We start from the raw sequence: 21,562 nt of genomic DNA, 5'->3' as shown, positions 1-21,562 counted from the left end.
TTAAACTAATAGTTAACTTCGCCTATCTCGACACCAATATGTTAATTCAATGTTTAAGTTGTTTTATTGTCTTTACTCTTTCTGTGATTGGAATAGGCTAAAGATATTTTATTAGATGAATTAACTCAACAATACCAAATTCATCTTTACTTTAATTTATTAGTTAAGGTTTAATCTCAAACATACTTTAGTTGTTGATTAAAGTCGTCCTGAACAATGTCATCCTCCCAGTTGTCCTCCCACACTGATACATCTTCGTCATCAGCGTCTTCTGTTCCCCAATCTGTCAAACAAATAGATATATTATGTATTTCTAGTGATTTTCAATTGACACTAAAGCTTTTTAATAAGTATCAACAAAAAAATAAAATTGGAAGAAGGTACTGAACTGTTGTCTTTCCCTATTAATTTATTCATTTATAAATATAAAAAGTTGCATTCGTTTTTAAATTGTTCCATTCCAATAGGAATCACTGAAAACGATTTTTCGGTTGTGAAAATAGATGTATGCACACGAAATGAAAATCCAATTTTGTATTCTATTTATTACGACGCAGTAATACTAACGCTCGGTGGGAAATTCTTCGAATTCGTCGTCCTCTTCCAACAAACCCAAATCAACTTTTTGCTTGTCAGCCATTGTTAATAGTATTAATAATTTTTAATTTAAACCATAAGTGTATTATCTATGATTTAAACTCCTGAATTCTTTTATTATGTTTTAAGCGTGGCTTTCAACAAATTGTAATTTTTGACAAGTCATGAAATTTGACGTTATATTCAGTGTTGCCATTATCATCAGGGTTGCCAATACCTATTCACCTAATTCGCCAAAAATCAAAGCGAAATTCCCCAAATTCAGAGGAAAAAACCCAATTCCCCACACAGAAATAAAGGAAAAAAATCATGCAGTTTTATGTTTTATTTGTTTTTATTAAGGCTTTTGCTATACCTTTAATTGTATTTAACATTTTTTTCGGGATAAATTTGAATACCACTCTGTTTTTTTATTGCGTCTCTACTAGTCATTGAGGAAACTAACGTGTCTGTGTGTAGTCTGTTTCAATTCATTGTTTTAATATTTTTTAAATAATTGATTTCGGATTCAAACCCAGGCAGGCACCACTGAATTTTCATGTGCTTAATTTGTGTTTATAATTCATCTCAGGCTCCGCGGTGAAGGAAAACATCGTGAGGAAACCTGCATGTGTCTAATTTCAACGAAATTCTGCTACATGTATATTCCACCAACCCGCATTGGAGCATCGTAGTAGAATATGCTCCAAAACCTTCTCCCTAAAGGGAGAAGAGGCCTTAGCCCAGCAGTGGGAAACTTAAAGGCTGCTAATGTAAAAGAAACTGAATTTCCTCTCAACTGGTGCATTAGCGAATGGAAGCACGAGTAAAAACTGGATCACTTTCTTCAAATATGGAAACAAATCTTGTCCTGTGGTGTTTTTAAAAGAGAATACGTTTCTCCAGTAGCATTCAGCATCGTTGTCCACATCAAGCCCGTGCTCAGTGAAATCCAGCATAGCGTCAGCTAATTCATCATCTAAATTCTGGGCTGCTACGAATGTTTCCAGTATAATGCTAACTAATAATCGACTAAAATTTCAATTTTCGTACTAAGAAAAGAACGGCTAAAGAATCAATTACCTGACGTTTTGGTATAATATAAGTATAAAATTCCCCTCGTTTAACCCGCATAGTGACAATCACCCACACCAATCCCCGATCGACTTGCGATTCCCCACAATTCGGGAAATTCCCCACACATTGGCATCGCTGTATGTATAAACTATATTATTTTGAAACTATAATTTTGGCGCGGTTTTGTAAAACTACAAACCTCATAAAGATTCCTCTGGAACTTAGAGGGTTTAATTTTAAGATATTCTATAATTCATCCAAACTCATTTTTATATTACCTGCTAGTTTCTATTTGAATATTTCACTGATAGTTCATATTAAAAATTTGGTAAAAATGATAATTAAACAACTTTCTTACTAATTTATTTTTAAAAGTTATTAGGCTAAACCGATAGAAATGCAGAATTATTACAAAACTAACATATAATGAGTAATTGAACACTAGTTCATCAAAGAAATGCATCTACGGTATGATGATTTACATCATACTTAAAGTGCGAAATCTCTGTTCCGAAAACTTTGTACGTCATAACATAACAGATGGGAGATTGCTTGTTTTGAGGATTATATTCTTCTAATATAACTTATAGTAGTTATTCTGTAACTTAATTTCATAGACCATCTTTGTATAATTGTACGTAAATACCTACTACGAAACGTAACTTAATATTTGGTTTTGACTATCTCCTTTGAATGTCAATAAAAACTATTATTAAGATACCACTTAGTTTCTTCACTAAATATGTGTCAGTATTACGAGGTATTAGTGAGTATTTTGCTGGTGAGCTAATAAATAAATAACATAATGAGATTGTATTGTCGGCGACTCTTTATCGTGGTTTCATCTTAGCCCATGAGTTCAGTACCTACTGCAAGTGATTGCGTTCAGTACTGTAAAATCTCGTGGTTGAATTTCCGTGTGTCGTGTTGCTTTATAATATTTTGAAGCTTAACATAAACAAAAAGTTTAAATTTATGTAGTAAGATTGCTTATTTTATTTTAAAGAATGTTTTTAAAAATGACTTTTTATAATATAAGAACACAGGAAATTAAAACAACAAAAAAATACTTTTACACACAAACTTAGTTTATTTAAAATATATAACCCAGTCGAATATATGAGTATTTGTAATACATCGAGATATTTAACATAAATCTTAACCTAAAGTGTATCACAAAATATCACAATATTTTAAAATCAGACTACGAAAATCATACGAACTATATTATAATAAAAAGCAATTTTTTTTATCAATTCGAAATTCGTTCAATATAACACGACATACAGGATATAGCATAGTAATTCAAAATTAACTGTTTATCGAAGCATTATTCAATTTAATAAAAAAAGAAATCTAATACAGAATAATATCTAATATTGATTGAAAAAATATTTTTCTATTTTGTAATTATATATTCGTTATATAAACAATGACCTTAACAACCCAAAGCTAGTCATAAAACATATTGTTTTACATAATTCTACGAAACGTTTATATAATCCATCATTACCTTATAACTACTTATAAGAATACAAACTGCCAGCAATTTAAAGTCTAGTTCTTCGGAACTACATCTCCGATGCCCGTAGATTGCATAAAAATCAATAAAGTCCCTTCATTTCGATCCCTGTACAATTACCCCTTTACGCGAGGTGACATTGACAGCTAGCAACATTGAATAAAAACTTAACTAATGGGCAAAAGAATTTGACGTTCTGCCACAATGTAAAATAATGCCAAGAATTAGTTTTACCAACGAATTTATTTATACTCAAAAAGCAAGTAACTGTGAAGAGTTATCGGTACTTCTAGTTTTTTAACAACGTTTACGAGTGCGGTGCCGAAGAATTTACGCAGATATATTCTCGCTTGAGCCAGTAAGGAAATTGGAGTCTTAGCGCTTTCAATTAAGCGCTGTTTTTGATTGGGTTTCAGAACGTTATTTCTCTTTATCATACATAAGTCGAAGGCCTCTGCGGCTTCTAGGAGACGGAAGAATATATGTTCGTAATCTTCAGAGGTGACATTTTGGAGATGGTTCAGGATGCCGTCCGGGTCACGGAACTGGGTTTTCATTATCACCTGTAAATATATATGTAATTATGTATGTGTACTAGCTGCCCGTTCAGGCTTCGTCCAGACAACCGATTGGGTCTTAACTTTTGACCCAACCGTTTAGAAGATTTAAATAAATAAATATGTTAATTACAGACTAAAAATCCTTGTCATTACGGTGCAAGATCAACAACTCGAAAATCGAATATAATTTGTTAGTCAAAATGTCTGCAGACCTATTTACGATATTTTTATTTTCTCAAAATATTCTTCAAAATTTGAACTGAGAATTTCTTCAGGCAAACATGATGAGTGTTTTCCGGCCTTTACGTATTTAAATTGAATGACAGTGGTCAGTACATAATGTTGCGTTATCAACATTAATGTTACTGTAGCGTTAACACAAACGCCAACTTCGCACCGTACAGACGACGACTATATCTACCCCAGATAATTAATAAATGTAATGAGTAGGTGCCGAGATGGCCCAGTGGTTAGAACGCGTGCATCTTAACCGATGATTTCGGGTTCAAACCCAGGGAAGCACCACTGAATTTTCATGTGCTTAATTTGTGTTTATAATTCTTCTCGTGCTCGGCGGTGAAGGAAAACATCGTGAGGAAACCCGCATGTGTCTAATTTCAACGAAATTCTGCCACATGTGTATTCCACCAACCCGCATTGGAGCAGCGTGGTGGAATATGCTCCATACCTTCTCCTCAAAGGGAGAGGAGGCCTTAGCCCAGCAGTGGGAAATTTACAGGCTGTTTATGTTTATGTTTATAATGAGTAGGAATCTCTTAGTATAGATCTATTTACTCACGGTAATGTAACAATATTTTTTTAATAAAAGCAATTTTAAAAATAGAATCTTATTTGTGTTTTTTGCTGTCCTTACTCTTAGTCGCCTCACACACACTAAGACAAATTTTAAGCACGAGCGTCACTCACACTAATGCAAGCTGATAATTTAGCGCCTTCGTGAGTAAATGTATCTGTACTGATAAGATCTGTAATATCTAAAAAATATTTGACAGTACGCCAGCAGGTTCCATGTCAGTGGGTTTATGTCCGATGTTGATGCCCTTTTGATAGTAAATAACATATAATTAGTAAATATTCAATAAAATACGTAATCGAAACTAGACTTTAAGTTTTATGCGGTTTTTTTTTTTGGGAAATGAAAAATAAAGCGATTTTGGGTAGGTTTATTGAAACCAGACAAGCACATATTAAAAAACATATGACGTATTTTTTTTTTTTATGGCATTGGTGGGCGGACTAGCTTATGGGCCACCTGATGGTAAGTGGTCACCACCGTCCATAGATATTTATATATTTATATTTGAATCAGATAAAAAGAACATTCTAGAATTACTTACCCTAGCTCCATATCTAAGCAATAAGGCTACAGTCTCTGTACAGGGCTCCGTGTTACTGGCGAGGTACTCCGCTAGGGCTGGTCGCAGTTGAGCGCCGTCATCTTCATTGTACACTTTTAGATTTGGATCTGCACCACTTTCTAGAAGGATCTAGAATTTTCGAGAAATAATATTTATGTCATTTTATACGATATGTTTTTAAAAAAGCTATAACATGCTATTTACTCATGGCCTTTAAAGCTTAACAAAAAGGCGATAATCTACATTTAAAGCTGGAAATTGCAACACGCAGCTGATTATAATCTTCTTTATGTAATATGCGGGCTGACGGGCAAATGCACTACCTGATGGTAAGTACCACCCTTAGACATTGGCGCTGTAAGAAATATTTACATCGCCAATGTTGGCCCATTGGGAGTTACCAATAGTCCAAAAAGATGTTATGTCCCTTGTGTTCGTAGTTATACTCAGTCACCTTTCAAACCGGAACACGGGTAAGTATTGCTATTTGACAGTAGAATATCTAATCAATGGGTGGTATCTACACAGACGGGGTGACACCACGTGGTTGGGATATGTTCTAATATCATTCACTAAACCTTCTCCGAAACGCGCCGACTATTCTGCTATAAGTTTTATGTAGATAGATTGTATCGAAGAAGGCATATTATTCGATACAAGATTATATAGATGATAAAAAAGCGTGGAGTTAATGCTCGTTGACTTCCAGGCGGGAGACATAACGTACATATATAATTGTATTTAACTAACATGACTGTATTTTTAGATGTTGAAAAAGAGTAACTACTGAGTTTCTAGCCGGTTCTTCTCGGTAGAATCTACATTCCGAACCGTTGGTAGCTTTACTTTAAATAGTTTGTTTAATGACGATTCAAAAGTGCTTGTAAAAGCCTACTTGAATAATGTATATTTTGATTTTGATTGGTTTAGTAGATATTTCAGCTAGAATATTATAGTTATGTGATCTACCTTAACAATTTCCTTTCTATTCGATATGTTGTCTGAACAGGCCACGTGTAGAGGTGTACCGATAACCGAGCTGGATGAATTTACTTGAGCTCCTGGAATTGAAATGTTTAATATTTATTGCATTTAAAGTTACAGAATTAACATACTATTTAAATATACTTATGAAATTTATTTCCGTTAATCAATTTTGTTTAATGTTAGGAATACATTATATTAGTGAAAAGTAGTTAAATTGTCTATGTCTAAATCTCATTGTCTTTGATAAGTAAGTATGATATTTGACATTACGCCAGAAGGATATGTTTGAGAGGGAACTCTATAGTAACTAAATATGGGCGATAACCGATTTTTGTGACATTGCATTGGTTGTCAGCGGATATATGGTTTAAATATCGATGTTGACATCCGATTTTAGACGTCGCCCTGTCTTCTTTCAACTTTACATTGTACGTTTTATGAGAAAGAGATGCAACGAATATGATATCGAAATCGGTTACACATTCGCTTCATCCTTTTCTTACAGACGGGTTACCGTAAAGTTAGAAAGAGATAGGACGAACGTTTCATGCGTTTTATGTTATCGTACTTTAAATGCATCGACGTACCCGTAAAATTCACAGTTTTTCAGATATGGGGAAAACGGTTAGCAATTGACATCAAATCAATGATATGTCATATTCCTACACATGCCGTAGTAATAATTAGTATAATTATAGTAAATAAACTAAATAATTCATTCAAGATTAATTATACATGTAAATTGTATAGAAGGGATCTTTTAGCGTATGGCTGATTCACTTGGGAATGCTTATGGTGGATTGGTTCTCTGACAACGTGTTGACGGGGGTGCTTATGTTGATGTGTTTAATAAAATATTATCTTCGACAATTACGAAGTGTTTTCGAATTGATATTAAACAATATTATTTATTTAACGGTAACAGTTTAGACACCGCTTGTTTAAAAGTGTCACCTGGTTTTCGTTTAATCCCCACCTACTTCAAAGCAAATAGGGAGGGGGAGGAAAACTATACAAAAAATGTATTTACGCGTTTGCGTTTAGTTTTCCGTAGTATTTTTGAGCCTAAAAATTATTGTATTCTATATCATAATATCGGAATCATAGAAAAATTGGTAATAATCTTCGAAGGAAACTCACCAGCAGATAACAGTAGTTGCAGCATAGCCACATCCCCCTTCAATATCGCGAGGTCTAATGGACTCGGCTTATTCAAGTCCGGACATTCATAGTTCACTCTGGCCCCTTGCTTGATCAAGAGATTCACAACTTCTGTGCTGCCTGAAACAAAAATGGGTTTTAGAAAATACTGAAGCGATTAAGTGTCATCTTTTATTCAAAATGTATGCAAAACTATTGCAGAGCATTTGCATTTAAAAATCTTGCAAAAATATTTATACAAGCAGCTAGACGTAACTCCCCGTCTTAAGCAAGACAAACGCATGATTGCAAGCAGTGTTTTGGCGTTCCTCATTCAAGAATGTTCTCAGACCTCCTGGGCTCCTCACCGATGTTTTCAGACCGTAACATTGTCTGTGCCCACAACGCATCAAGCCCGGTATTTTTGCACCGCTCTGTACCTACTCTGGGTTAAGCCGGGTTACACCAACCATTTTATCCATCCACGGGTGACTGGCGGACTGGTTCATTTACTCCTCAGAAAATCGTAATTTCATCAGAACGTGGAAACATTTCTGGTATTCCTTATTTATTTCTGATTTTTATATTCTTATTAAAGTCTTCAATGAAGATTAATAATAAAAATTATATTTAAAAAATGAAACCTAATATTAGGACGATTCTTTTCCAAACTTCTGTTTTTAATTTGTGCCGTAAAATTGGTTTTGAAATTGTCTTGTTTCGGTATTTTAGTTTTTCGACTTGTATGGGATTTTTTGTATTCCAAGTGAATCAAAGAGGTACGAATAAAACTATTAATTCTTTTATGATGCCATACATAATCAGCCTGTAAATTTCCCACTGCTGGGCTAAGGCCTCCTCTCCCGTTGAGGAGAAGGTATGGAGCATATTCCACCACGCTGCTCCAATGCGGGTTGGTGGAATACACATGTGGCAGAATTTAGTTGAAATTAGACACATGCAGGTTTCCTCACGATGTTTTCCTTCACCGCCGAGCACGAGATGAATTATAAACACAAATTAAGCACATGAAAATTCAGTGGTGTCTGCCTGGGTTTGAACCCGAAATCATCGGTTAAGATGCACGCGTTCTAACCACTGGGCCATCTCGGCATGATGCCATACTCGATTCCAATCGAAAAAGGGGTGAAGATGAACAAACCTCAGTTTTAAATATTCCACGTTATTTCCTCTGCTATTTAGACAGTTCTTAATATATATTTAGATATAAAATTATTGTTATTCCGCTTACAGTAATTTAACTTTAATTTTACTAACAAAGTACCCATAACAACTTCGCAGATATTCAAAACGCCATGATAGGTAAACATCATTGATTGTCCAAGATCTGGACTGATTACATCGCAGCAATTCAATGTCGAAGTTGTTCATCGTGCGTTACTTTAGTTGGTATTATTTTTTAACTAAACATTTTTCTGTAATAATATTTGAAAATTAATATCTCACCACCCAAAACGGCGTAATGCATGACCGTTCGGTAGTCATTCCTCGCGTCGGCGATCGCGTTGACGTCCGCTCCGTAGCTGATCAGCATCAGCACTGACTCGATACCCTGAACATAAAGTTGAGGCTCATACATATTAATATATGTATAAAAGAAATGAAAAATTTATGCAAATACTTTTTGGTAACATACTGGCCAAAAAAACTGAACTTTAATCAGAAAAAAAAAACATCTCAGAATAAGATTTTGAAATGTCTGAAAGCGAAATGCAACATTAAATGTAATATATTTTAGAATAGACTGGCGACTGATGGTAAGTGGTCACCATCGGCAAATCATCATTGACTAACAAGCCATCCTTTATATCAAAAATGCACCACCGACCTTGTGAACTAAGCTGTTAAGTCCCCTGTACCTATAGTTACACTGAGTCACCGGAATAAACCGGAACACAACACTCTAAGTGATGCCGCTTGGCGGTAGAATGTGATGATTGGGTGGTACCTACCCAGAAAGCCCTAACACCGATTGGGTTACCTTGTGAAATAGTAAACTCTTCAAATTTATCTTAACATAAGGATATATGTTAACAGGATGGTGTGCACATAGAGATATTGTCCCAGAGCTAACAGAGCTGTCCTCAAGTAATCTTATTTAGTGATGACTAGTTTGGTTGGCGAAATATTACCTTTCTTTGTCTAGCAGCCTTCATCAACGGAGTAAGGCCAGCTCTGTCCCTGGAGTCAGGATTGGCTCCAAACATCAGCAACAGCTCCAAATACTCGGGGTCCGAGACGAGATTGATCTCTGAACCGAAGAAGTAACGTTTGTTTGGATCAGCACCGTGTTCCAGAAGAAGACGGGCGACTTCCTAGAAAAATATGCGTTATTTAGGTATATGATAAGCTAAAACGGTTATAAAATCATGATTATTATATCGTCTTGCTCGACCAGTCAATTATGCAGGACATATTTGTTTAAGGTGCACTCTATTCCCTTATTCTCATAATCCGATGATAAAACCAAGCCGACACGACCGGAAAGAGTTCAAGATCAACGGATTTATGTACTTGCCGAGGTACAGGACTGGAAACAATTTTACCTTCCAAATTTCGGGCTGTTGCCCGCGAAATGTAAATGTTTTTTTTAGTAATGATTCTGGTAGTGCGCACTACCCGTGTGGTAAGGGGAGGAAGCCTACTAAGGCCAATTTACGAAAAACAAAAAATATGTAGATAATATTCAAGAATACGATCAAGACCTAAAAAATTCGTGCACCGTCGGGCTCCTAAATGAGTTGAGACGGTCCAGATAAAATATGGCATTTTTGTACTAGTATATTATAAATAAATATTTCTAAGCCTAAATGGGCAAGTTACTTAAGATACTTACATAATGTTTGTTACGTATCGCGAGTCTGAGGGGTTCATCGCAGAGCGTGGTGCGAGGGAACTCCTCGCCGGTATCTGGACGGTAATCAACAGCTGCTCCACTCTCCAGCAGCAGCTTCACTAACTCCTTGTATCTGGATGAGATATAATATAAAAAACTTAAACTTCCAAGATAACTTCCAGATTGCGAAGCTTACAGCAAGCAAGAAGCACCGCAGCCACAAATTTTGGTTTATCCAATTCTTTTTGTTTATAGAAATGCAAATAGATTTACTTAAAGAGGATTAAATTATTTTACTTGAGATTGCAGTTTTGTAACTGAGGTAAAAGTGAACAAAACCAGTGCTTTTTTTATTTAAATACTGCGTGACGAGCAATATGTGAATTTACTAATACTAAGTGTCATTTATAACCATTCCTAAACAGTAATTAGCGCAACAGTTTTTCGACTCCCTAATGACGTGAAAGTCAAAGGTTCTATACCGAATCTTTTTCTTGGGATTTTGTTGTTGTTCAAACTTCTATCACACTAAAAGCTAATCTGGAGTGTTGGAAAGAATAAGAATATTACTTATTACTTGAGAGTGAGATGGATATATCATACTGATCAATTTCGTTTTTCTTTCGATTAGAAGAAATTGAAATAGTTTTGATGATATTTACCCGTGTTCGGCGGATAGATGCAGTGCGCTGTAACCACAATCGTCTCTAGCGTTTATATCACAGCCTCGAACAAGCAAAAGCCTTGTCGCCTCCAAGTATCTCTGCCAGATTGCGTAGTGCAGTGGACGTAGGCCCTGGGTCACGGGCTCGTTTACCTGAACATATAAAAAATATTTACATGACAAAAATCACGACTATTTTTTTATATCACAAAAATTAAAATAAAACCAATATAATAAGCTTCCGCCCGTGGCTTCAAACCCATGTGGGAGGGGAGAGGGGTCGTTTGTTAGGTATCCTGTTTCTTTTTTTTAAACGTTTCTATCTGTGTTAAGTGTTTGTTATTCCTTAGTTATCAGACTTTTTAATGTTAAGGAAGCCAATCACGCTGAGGCCGAAAACATTTAAATAATACTTCTCTATGGTTGGCATTCTTAGACTGTTGAATAAAAATATATTACCTTAGCCCCACAAGCGAGCAATATGCGTATTTCATCCAATGGCACCATACGGATGATGGAGTCAGCTAGTTCACGCTGCAAGGACTTGTCAGTTATAACCTCGGACGGCATGATCACTGGAAAAAATATAAAAAAGTTTAGTAACAGTCTGTTAATGTCTAACAGTTGGGCTTAGAAACCCTCTGCTTTGAAGACTTTCTTACCTACGAATCGAAATATACTTAATAAAAAGTTTGACAATAATCTTGGTGCCCAAGCTTTCGCACATTGATGACGCAAGGGATATTTAACATTTCTTGTTGGAAATAACTGACAGAAAGAAAATAACGTAGCAATCGTCTACAATAGATCTATTTTTTACACATATAAATCTACAAAGAGTTCTAGTACAGACACGTGGCATACACAACTATGAATAGATAAAACTAACTCGTATCGAAAACAAAAGCATCGCTAGACACCACGTCTGTTTGTATTGCGTTGCAAAATTACAAACAATAATAATAAACACCTAACATCGTATGTTATACACGCCAAAGTCATGCCTGAGCTTCGACCTATTTTTTGGCGATAGTGTCTCAATTGTGTAACGATCATGCGGACAAAAACATGTGGTTTCAACTGCTACATAAGCTGTTAGTGTTTATAATATTGTCATATTTGAATGTCTACATTTAATGTGGTTTCTTATCCGGGTATTATTACTCTGTAATTGAAATGGCGGAAAAGAATAACTACTGAGTTTTTTTTATCGGTTCTTCGATGGTATGTTTATATTTTATTCGAGACTTTAATGAGCTTACTTATAAGGAATGTTTTCATTTGATTTTTTTGAGAAAAGTTCGATAAGTTTCTGGAAGAATAAGTTTTCTATGACGCTGTCTTCTATCTTTGTGGTTTCTATGACGGCAAAATGATTTTGTTGATGGAATAACTGTAATCACCACTTTGGATCGAACCAAGTTTTATATATATATAGCTTGTCTCCTTTATTGTTAAAATTCAAGTAGTATTGACAATGGGCTCCGCTTTCGGACACGCTTATTTAAAATACTTATGTATACTGATATTATAAATGCAACTATTTAAGTGACTGTCTGTCAATTACTTTTAGATAACCAATCCACTGAACCGAATTTGGTAAAATTTGTAATGAAACAAGCTTGAGCCTCAAGTACATAGGCGATAATTTAATTCTTCTTCTTCTGCATAACACCTGACGAACAGTACCTAAGACAACAGAGAAGCCGCAGGTGACAACTTGTCTATAAAATACTAATAACTAGGCCATGAATTGTCCTAAATTCATTTATAATTTTTTTCCATAAAGCCGAATATAAGATAGTCTATAAGCATATGATACACAAGGGTTTTGTTCCGAGTTTAAGTCCAAAATCTTTGGTTCAGATTCACAACAAGAAAGTCAGAGTAGGTATACGTGACCACTATTACAAGAAAATAGATCATAAAGGTTGGCGACCCTACAATGATCGTTCGAGGAAATCTCTCAACACTAAACTCGTGATCAAAAATGCTAAGAAAATCGATACAAAGATGGCGATAATCCAACCAGCGTGACGCCAAACTAAAACAGCGAGTGACATCACGTTAAACTAAAGCTTAGTCGTTAATATTTCAACACCTACATATTTCACGATTTGTGCGGTAACTATTTTTATTCGTATATAATTATGGGAATCTTGCATGATACCAAAGCAGTGCTATAAGTGCTATTATGCAGTATTTTGGGGGAGGCCTACGTCCAGCAGTGGAATGACACAGGCTGATCATGATGGTGATATAATTATGAACTTAATATTAATAAAATACATATATCCTACAGATTTACAAATTCTATTGTAATGTCATGTCAATTTGTTGTTGTTAATATTGAAAATATTTTTTAATAGTATGTTACTACAGCCTGTAATAATCCCACAGCTAAGGCCTCCTCTCCATTTGAGCAAAAGGTTTGAAACGGTTATCACCACGCTTCTCCTATGAGGTTAAGGAACAGGCAAGGGAACATTTCATTGAAATTAGACACATACAGGTTTCCTCACGATGTTTTCAATGAAATAGGTGTTGACGTGAATCCTATGTTGCTCACGTGTGCGCGTAAACACGGGTGCACACTCTCGGGATGGGAAATGTGATCCTTTGGAAGTTAACAAGACTTAATAACGAGTACTTCTGAGTAACAGTGTTAACTTTGCAAAATTACAAATTTAGGGTTGTAATTGCGAATTTCATAACAGAAAAACTCAATAACAATTGTCCAACCCTTAACTTCACTTCACTCTCACTAGCTAGCTACGAGACGAGCGAGGCAGTCGTCTCTCATTATCCATTAACGAACGTCCCAAAACCTAACCAAACCTAGAAAAGAAAAATCAATCAACACATTTTCCTACAAAGGTTTAAAGTTCGGGAAACCCGAGATCATGATGAAATGTCACATATCGTTCCAATTTGGATGAACGCCAACCATTTCCAAATGATATTAAGCTTCGGAAGATTTAATATTATTAGTGGGACCTTTTCAATTTTGTCGTACGGGCCAATAACCTTGATCGTTTATTTTAGCGTGGATAATAGATGGCGCCACGTGTGTTTTGTTTATCATTTGTTTTGTGTCGATTGCGTGTTGCTTTAATTTCAACAGTAAGGAATTATTTTTCTCCAATGTTATTAGATCGTTTTATCTAATGAGCCTCCTCACTAGACTGCTACATATTCATGAAAACTTTTTTAAGTGAATATCTACCGACAGATCGTAAACTATTTTCTACAGCTTGTTATTTTAAATATTAATTTTAATATTCTTTAAGAAGTCACACTCGTTAATTTAACAATTTGTGAATTATATTTGTCGTTGTGATCAATTAGAAGCGGACATTTTTATTTTCATCAAATGTCACTTTATATAAAAGCCCGCCAAAAATTCCGATCGTTTTTAACACAGATAATAAATTACTTAGTTCGATATTTTTTTAATATCACCTTTGTTGAAGTGTTGAAGTGTTTCAGATGGACGGTAGAATATGGTAATGAGTATGTGGTACCTAACCTAACCTAACCAGAAGAGCTTGCATAAAGCTCTATCATCGATGCCACCGAGTAATCATTCGATTCCAGTAGACATTAATAAAATTGTTAATTCGAAATATAAAGTAGTTAATAAATAATTATTATTTACTGCAAGATTAAGCATTTAACCTACAGTATTTTATGTAATACTCTTGTCTATATTTATGTTTGTAATTTCAATGAAATAAGCATTTCAGTGTTGAAATAGGCAAGAATCGACGTTAATTCGTAAGTATTATTTAGTATTAGCACTTCCTATGTGAATTCAAGGTTACGGACGTCTTTCGTCAGATGAAAGTGCAAATGGACAGCGTTGCTATAGAAACGGAAATATCCACAGAAACAGAGCATACATCTGCGGGTGGGTGATTTGAACTCGTTAGTTTATTGACCAGCTAAGAAGTTCTTGAGATCAAACCCAATCTCAGGTAGGACCAAAAGATTTATTTTCCGTTACGAATATGCCAGTAACAGCTCGGAGTTTCGGAGTTGAGTGGTAAACACTCTCCTTATTGCCTCGAAAAGCCGTTAATCCTCGTATTATTGTCACTAATGAGTTAATATATTGTTTAACTGATATTTACATTATATATGAATTATTCCACTGGTATATTGTCATATATTATTAGTACTTGTAATAGACAATGAAATTTAGCCATAGACAATTACTACTTTTACGAATAGTTGTATTTTTGACAATTCTGTACCCGGACTGTTTCCGTTTGTGTCTCGGCTAGTTGTATAGATATTAGCTAATTTGCACACAAGCACAATATAGTAATATCATAGTACTGTATATCAGTAGATTAAGGCAAAAGCAGCCTTATCGCTATAGGGATCCTGTATTGTATTTACAGTGAATGTGTACTCTTTGTTGTGTTTTAAACCCAAACGTCATTTAATATGGTGCTGTCATAATAGTATTACCATTATTAATGTCAAATAAAAAATGTGACATTATCGGATTTTACATCTGTAATTTTATCAATTATTTGGGGGAAATAACAGCTATTACACCCCGTTCAAGTTAGCTTGATCTTTTTGACAGACGGGCTAGTGATGAGATACAGAAAATATAACATATATAACAGTCAATGGAAGGATGGAATGCGTAATTCAAATTAGAATTCAATTTTTTTTAAACTTATTTTTCTTCTAATAAGAGTTATACCGGCTAAAGAGAGTCAATTATGTTTACTTTATTGGTATGGACTCAAATTCGCTTTTAGAAAACTGACTCGTCGCTTTCTGAAATCTGTAAAACATAATAAAGCTTTCGTAACAAAACATATAGTTTTTTACGAATGTAAATAGTTGTTAACTAACAATAGCGATTTAAGCCTTTTTTTCCAAATAAAAAAATAAACTACATGACAATTAAATAAACCGTATTCTTTAATAATGTTGAAATAATGTTAATTAAATAAAATTGTTTATTATTTAATAAATAAAATTTTATAATAGATAATGTTTAAATAATGTATGTATAATAAGTTAATTTATAAACAAAAAAAGTTTATTGAACACACCGAGTCTCAGTGACTGTATTCGAAACAAAATGGCGGAGATAAATGGCTTCCCGAAATAGCCCAGTTGTTTGACCGGAACCTTGACACTAAATAACTTTGTTTGGCATTAATAACCAAATTTTAAACAGAATTTCAGGTCATTATACTACGTAGTATCGAAATTATTGTTGGTACCAAATAAAATAATGTATATAATGTAGTTTGATATAAGTCTAATTACATATTTAATAAAAGTATTAGTTGTCTATGATATTATCCTAATGTCTTTTATGTAGGGTCAATGCAGAAATGGCCTTACAGCAATAAATATTTAATAAGAAAACACATTTAATTTGTTAGTCAAATATTTCGTTGATCAAAAAATGTTGAAAAAAAAAACGCACGTGGGAGATTACTAATGATTCAATGACTGTAATACTATATGATTCATGAATTAATTATGTTTATCTCGTGTTTAATAGTTAAGAAAAACTTCGTAATCACTGGAATACATTGGATTTCTTTGGCATTTCTTTTTGTTTCTGTTAAAAAAAATTAACTATTCCTTACAATGCCAATGTGCCACCAGCCTTGGGAACTCAGGCATTATGTCCCTTGTGCCTGTAGTTACACAGTCTCACTCATCCTTCAAACCGGAACACAACAACACGTACTGGGTTCTGCTATTTGGCGGTAGAATGTCCGATGAGTGGGTGGTACCTACCCAGACGGGCTAGCACAAAGCCCTACCACCAATCGATAAATATATTGTTCGTAAACAAAGAATGCAGTTACAAAAACAAGTTTTAATTCACGCGAACGTAAATTCAACGTGTAGGCGTCTGTTTATAAACTCGTAGCTACAAGTACGCATTCGATTGAGTCTAAATATATCTGCCCTGTTTACCTGCGGGATTTGAATGAACTGAATTTGTAAATTATAACTCTTTCTTGTACGACGCACTTGTTTACGATGTCACTTTTATTTATTTACCAAGTATATGTATTGAATACATTTTCATTATTAACATAAGAATTGATAACATTAAGTGCTTAAATATATACAAATATGAATTAAAAATATTTACTGTTTCAATCCATGTGGAATGGTGGCAAGAATGCTAGCAGCATTTCCTTTGAATCGCAATTCCGATCGTCTGGGCTAAAAACGACCCAGCCCTCCTGTCACCAGTAGAGGTAATATATATGTGTTATACTTTTGATGAAGCTTTTTGCACCGCTACTCCAAGGGCCAAGTGTTTCAATGGGACAAAAAAGTAATTTGACATAAGACACGAATATTTAGATCTTTTGCTTCAGATTTTTCGGCATCAATACCGGCTCTTAACATTGTTAACCTATGTAGCGTCCCACACAAGGGCATGTATATGTTATAATACACATTCCTACTAATATTATAAGTGCGAAACAACCTCCGTGGTCGAGTAGTGTGTACACCGGTTTTGATGGGTACGCCACCCGAGGTCCCGGGTTCGATTTCCGGCCGAGTCGATGTAGAAAAAGTTCATTAGTTTTCTATTTTGTCTTGGGTCTGGGTATTTGTGGTACCGTCGTTACTTCTGATTTCCATAACACAAGTGCTTTAGCTACTTACATTGGGTTCAGAGTCATGTATGTGATGTTGTCCAAAATGCGAAAGTAACTGTCACCTCGTCACGCTTAAGCCGCAGAACCGATTCTGTTGAAATATTGTGTGTTGTTTGAGTTCCGAGGACAGGCAGGATATTGGCCACTTTTCTATTTCACCCCCCTGGTTAAGGTTGGAATGGATTTTTTTTAATTTTTTTTATTTATCTTTATTGCCGCCTTACAATTATAATTGAGAAAGTGTATAGTTTATGTTTATATTATAAATAAATTTGAAATTGAACAATTATAGTTTAAATGTCTCGAATAAAAATATAAATAATAAAAATTACAACTTAATTACTTATTGACTTTCAGTCAGGATATATTATATGCATATATAATTGTATTAAACTAACATAACATTGTATTTTAAATGTTGAAAAAGAGTAACTACTGAAATTCTTGCCGGTGGTCTCGGTAGAATCTACATTCCGAACCGATTGTATTTCACTTAATATAGTTCGTAAAATGACGATTCAAAGGTGCTTGTAAAAGCCTTCTTTAATAAAGTATATTTTGATTTTGTTTTCTATTTATTGACAAAACTCAAAAAAGGAAGGCCTTAGCCCAGCCGGGCATTTAGCGACAGTTACTTTATTTTCAAATAAATATTGGTACGACATCTTGAAGATTCCTTTTTATAAGAAACATGAGATCTTGTTATCTTTTCTTCCTACAGTTTTCGTTCATGCTTTCTCTCTAACTAGAAATCTAATGAATAATAAATTTATTTCTAAATATTCCGTCTTTCGAATCTGCTGCGTTAGACTCAAGCCAGCTAGTAGCCAGTCTGCTGGTATCCTTGAGCTTTGAGAGAAATAATTCAACATTTGTGTTTGTGACGTCACAATGACGTACTCTTAAAAACAATGATAATATCAAGATGTTTTAATATTACATGACACCAGCTAATGGCTTGGCTCGCGTTGCTATGCCTTTATAAATTTATTAATAAACAATTATCCGATACGATTCCCGCGTCAATATTATACGTAGATGATATCCGACTTCCGGTCGAAGTACTCCTTTCTTCTCGAGGAGTAGCTTATGATATTAAGCTTAATCGGTGATAACCGGTTGTTGTGGGATTTTTAGGCAATAAAACCTCTGTGATACTCGTCCTCGACTCGCATCGGAAGGTCCCCGGGAGCTAAGGTCTTTTCAGGAAAAAAATTAGAGAACCTAGGCCCATCTCAGATAGCTCGAGTCCCACTTATTTTTGGGTGTATAGACGCAAATAATAGAGAGAATTCATAATATTATACGATTTTAATAAGGTCAATGTTGAAATAGGATGAACTGCCTTAAAACTGCCTTTTCTCAATTTCTTACTCGCTTGTTATCACGAGTGCAAGTAAGTCGGAGCAATGGTCAAAATCGTAATAATTACTTTATAAAACACGAATTTACCTAAAATAACCTTTGCATGGAAATAGTGGTTTAGCTATCGTCGAATCAGGTGGTGCAGTGAACGAGGGCCCCACTAACCTAATCTTTGAAACGAGCGGGGCAGCCAACTCACCAGCTCCTGAAGCTAGAAAACCTCGACCATACTCACAAGATTTTTTTGAAGGACAATATAAGTTAAAGAGGGGGTGACGGCCCGATTTCATATTTTATGCACCGGGGCCCTTGCCCCCCTAGCTACGCCACTGCATGGAAATTAGGCATCTTATTTAATTTATATTAATTTATTGACAGTCAATCTTTAGCGTAAGGACATATTTTTATATATAAAGTACATTATTATATGCACATACATGTATACGTATTTAAAACAGTGTTTTCATTCTTTGTGAGTGAAGAAAGAAATATTTATAATGACATTATTATTGTGTGCGTAATTTCAATGTTTATAAAAGAGCCTTTGTAATCGTGACGCACACTATTATATAAGCACAAGCTAACTTGCAATAAAAAATATCACACTTTTTTATGTTTTGAGCTTTGGATTCACATTATACAGCCTTAAATTATGTTTGCAGCAGGGGGTCGAAGAAATTATCAATTATTAATTAATATTATAATAATAATTATATTATAACCAACGACTGCTTTACTCGAAATGGGAATAAAGAGTGATTAAAATAATTTTACAATTAATAAAATTAGAAATTAAAACTATGAGGCACTGAATGGCTAATACTCGAGAGGTGACCGCCAGGGAAGCTTCCATCACTTTGGTAGGTTGGTAGGTAGCATAGTCGTTGGATTATTATTGTTTATATTTTTAAAGTAAGCATAAAATCATAGACAACTTTTTTTAGTGTTTCCACTGTCATAAATTCATATCGTAGCTGACAAAATACTGTCAGGTGACAAGTTTAATAGCGGTCGATTATTAGATGAACTTATGCCAATTGGAATAAGACTCAAAACACCGGCATTCGTAATTAAATACGTTATAAAACTCAAAACAAAGATGGCGACTACATAAATAATAAATTTCCAACATTGGTTTCTAATACAACAATTATATTCAGTTAAAAATCAATTTAAATTTTGTAGTCTTTAATTTATGAATTTGGACACGCTGTTTACTTGTAATTGACATGTTTATTAGATATCAAATTATACTATATAAAAAAATATATTAATTAAATGTACCTTTTCATATGTGGCAGTTTATCTGTACATGGATTTATAAACAGTGTACTGTTAATGAGATTTATTTTCAAATATGATAAGCAGTTACTAAATGATTCTTGTAAATGACAAAAATGCATAAACTATAAAGACACCGCCATCAATTAATTTAATCAAGTTATAACATCTCTGTGTACTTAAAGACATCGGCAAACTGAACATTACTATTTAAATTTGTCTTACCAAAATGAAAACGATTCGGTATTTATAAAAGAAAAAGAAGAAGGACTGACATGAAAATCGGCTACAACACGGTAAGTCACACATAACAGTCATTAATTTTTGCCGTTTCTATTCAATTTCGCATCAGAACATACAATACATTTTCGTTTTTTTTTAAATAATAATTTATAACTCAGATCACAGTCATATAAATATATAAATTAAAAAAAAAACAAAACGAATTGATACTTTGACCAACATAATAAATTTGAACCGAATGACATTTCTACGCAAATGTCCCGCACTCTCGTTGCTTGGACGTCAGAATTGCACATATTGAATGGAGTCACAACAATGCAGGTGTTCAAAATAATCAATAAACACAAAATAAATAAAAAAATAGTGTCGAATAAATTTCGATCAATATTTTCTATAAGACCTCTTTGTGTAAGTTCTATGTCGTCATAGCTTTCTATAACAATAAGACAAAACTATGACAAAAAAATCTAAATATCCATAAACATGTTAGTATTTATACTATATTTTAATAAAAACATATTAATATTTAAACGTTTAATTAAAATTAAATAACTTACCTGATATATGAATCAGTATCCAAAACACAAGGATGAATGACACAAAGCCTTTGTTCTTAATCGTATGAACAGAAAGCGCGCAATTTTTCCCGCGCTTTGAATATGACCTCTGAATTTAATTTAATAATATAAGATTGTTATCTTGATTTATGAAATAATATTTCTTTTCGGCTTTCAATTGAATGTTAAACAAACTGGGTAACGTTAATATTCTAAAGCAGTAAAGCGTCAACTGTGGTGGCATCGGGGAAGCCATGCTTGGAGTAACGCCAATATGGCCGCTTGCCAAGTACGAAGTACGAATAAAAGGTAAAGATATGAATTTCGGGCTTTCTATATATCCAAATCTAATAAATTAAATGTTTATATTTATTTATGTTATAACACAAGATACATCTTGGTTCCCAAGATTGGTGGGGCATTGGAAATGGAATGATTTTTGACAACTCCAATGTCTATGGACACTGATGACTACTTATTATCAGTTAAACCATTTGCCCGTCCGCTTATCTGTTATAAAAAAAGAAATTAAATTAATTATGAATATTCAAAATAATATTTTATTTATTTATGCATTATTGCACCAACCCTTAATAATAGATTATATCTAAGAATTAACGTTTAAAAGTTGCATGAATGCAACACGCGGCCGTATCGCTAAAACAGCGATCTCTTCCAGGCAACCTTTG

At 34.2% G+C, this 21,562-nt stretch overlaps 1 protein-coding gene across 1 annotated transcript; it reads right to left on the bottom strand.

Moving 5' to 3' along the window:
* Positions 1-3,027: 3,027 nt before the first annotated feature.
* On the bottom strand, positions 3,028-21,122 carry LOC113391653 (ankyrin repeat and SOCS box protein 3-like). Its single transcript, XM_026627687.2, has 10 exons — positions 20,874-21,122; positions 11,222-11,337; positions 10,761-10,915; positions 10,099-10,231; positions 9,395-9,577; positions 8,709-8,814; positions 7,242-7,382; positions 6,084-6,175; positions 5,094-5,243; positions 3,028-3,738 (listed from the first exon to the last, which is right to left on the bottom strand). The coding sequence occupies exons 2-10, from the start codon at positions 11,330-11,332 to the stop codon at positions 3,418-3,420; spliced, it is 1,392 nt and encodes a 463-aa protein (XP_026483472.1). The 5' UTR covers positions 11,333-11,337; positions 20,874-21,122; the 3' UTR covers positions 3,028-3,417.
* Positions 21,123-21,562: the final 440 nt, after the last annotated feature.

This window comes from Vanessa tameamea, chromosome 30, assembly GCF_037043105.1.
Source record: "Vanessa tameamea isolate UH-Manoa-2023 chromosome 30, ilVanTame1 primary haplotype, whole genome shotgun sequence".
Classification (NCBI taxonomy): Eukaryota; Metazoa; Arthropoda; class Insecta; order Lepidoptera; family Nymphalidae; genus Vanessa; species Vanessa tameamea.
The sequence above is the reverse complement of the archived record's forward strand: the minus strand, read 5'-3'. Positions and strand labels throughout refer to the sequence as shown.

Coding starts and splice junctions, on each gene's coding strand:
- LOC113391653 (XM_026627687.2), bottom strand. CDS start 11,332: ATGCCGTCCGAGGTTATAACTGACAAGTCCTTGCAGCGTGAACTAGCT. Junction 10,916..11,221: donor TGCTCGCTTGTGGGGCTAAG/GTAATATATTTT, acceptor TTATATGTTCAG/GTAAACGAGCCCGTGACCCA. Junction 10,232..10,760: donor CATCTATCCGCCGAACACGG/GTAAATATCATC, acceptor TATCTCATCCAG/ATACAAGGAGTTAGTGAAGC.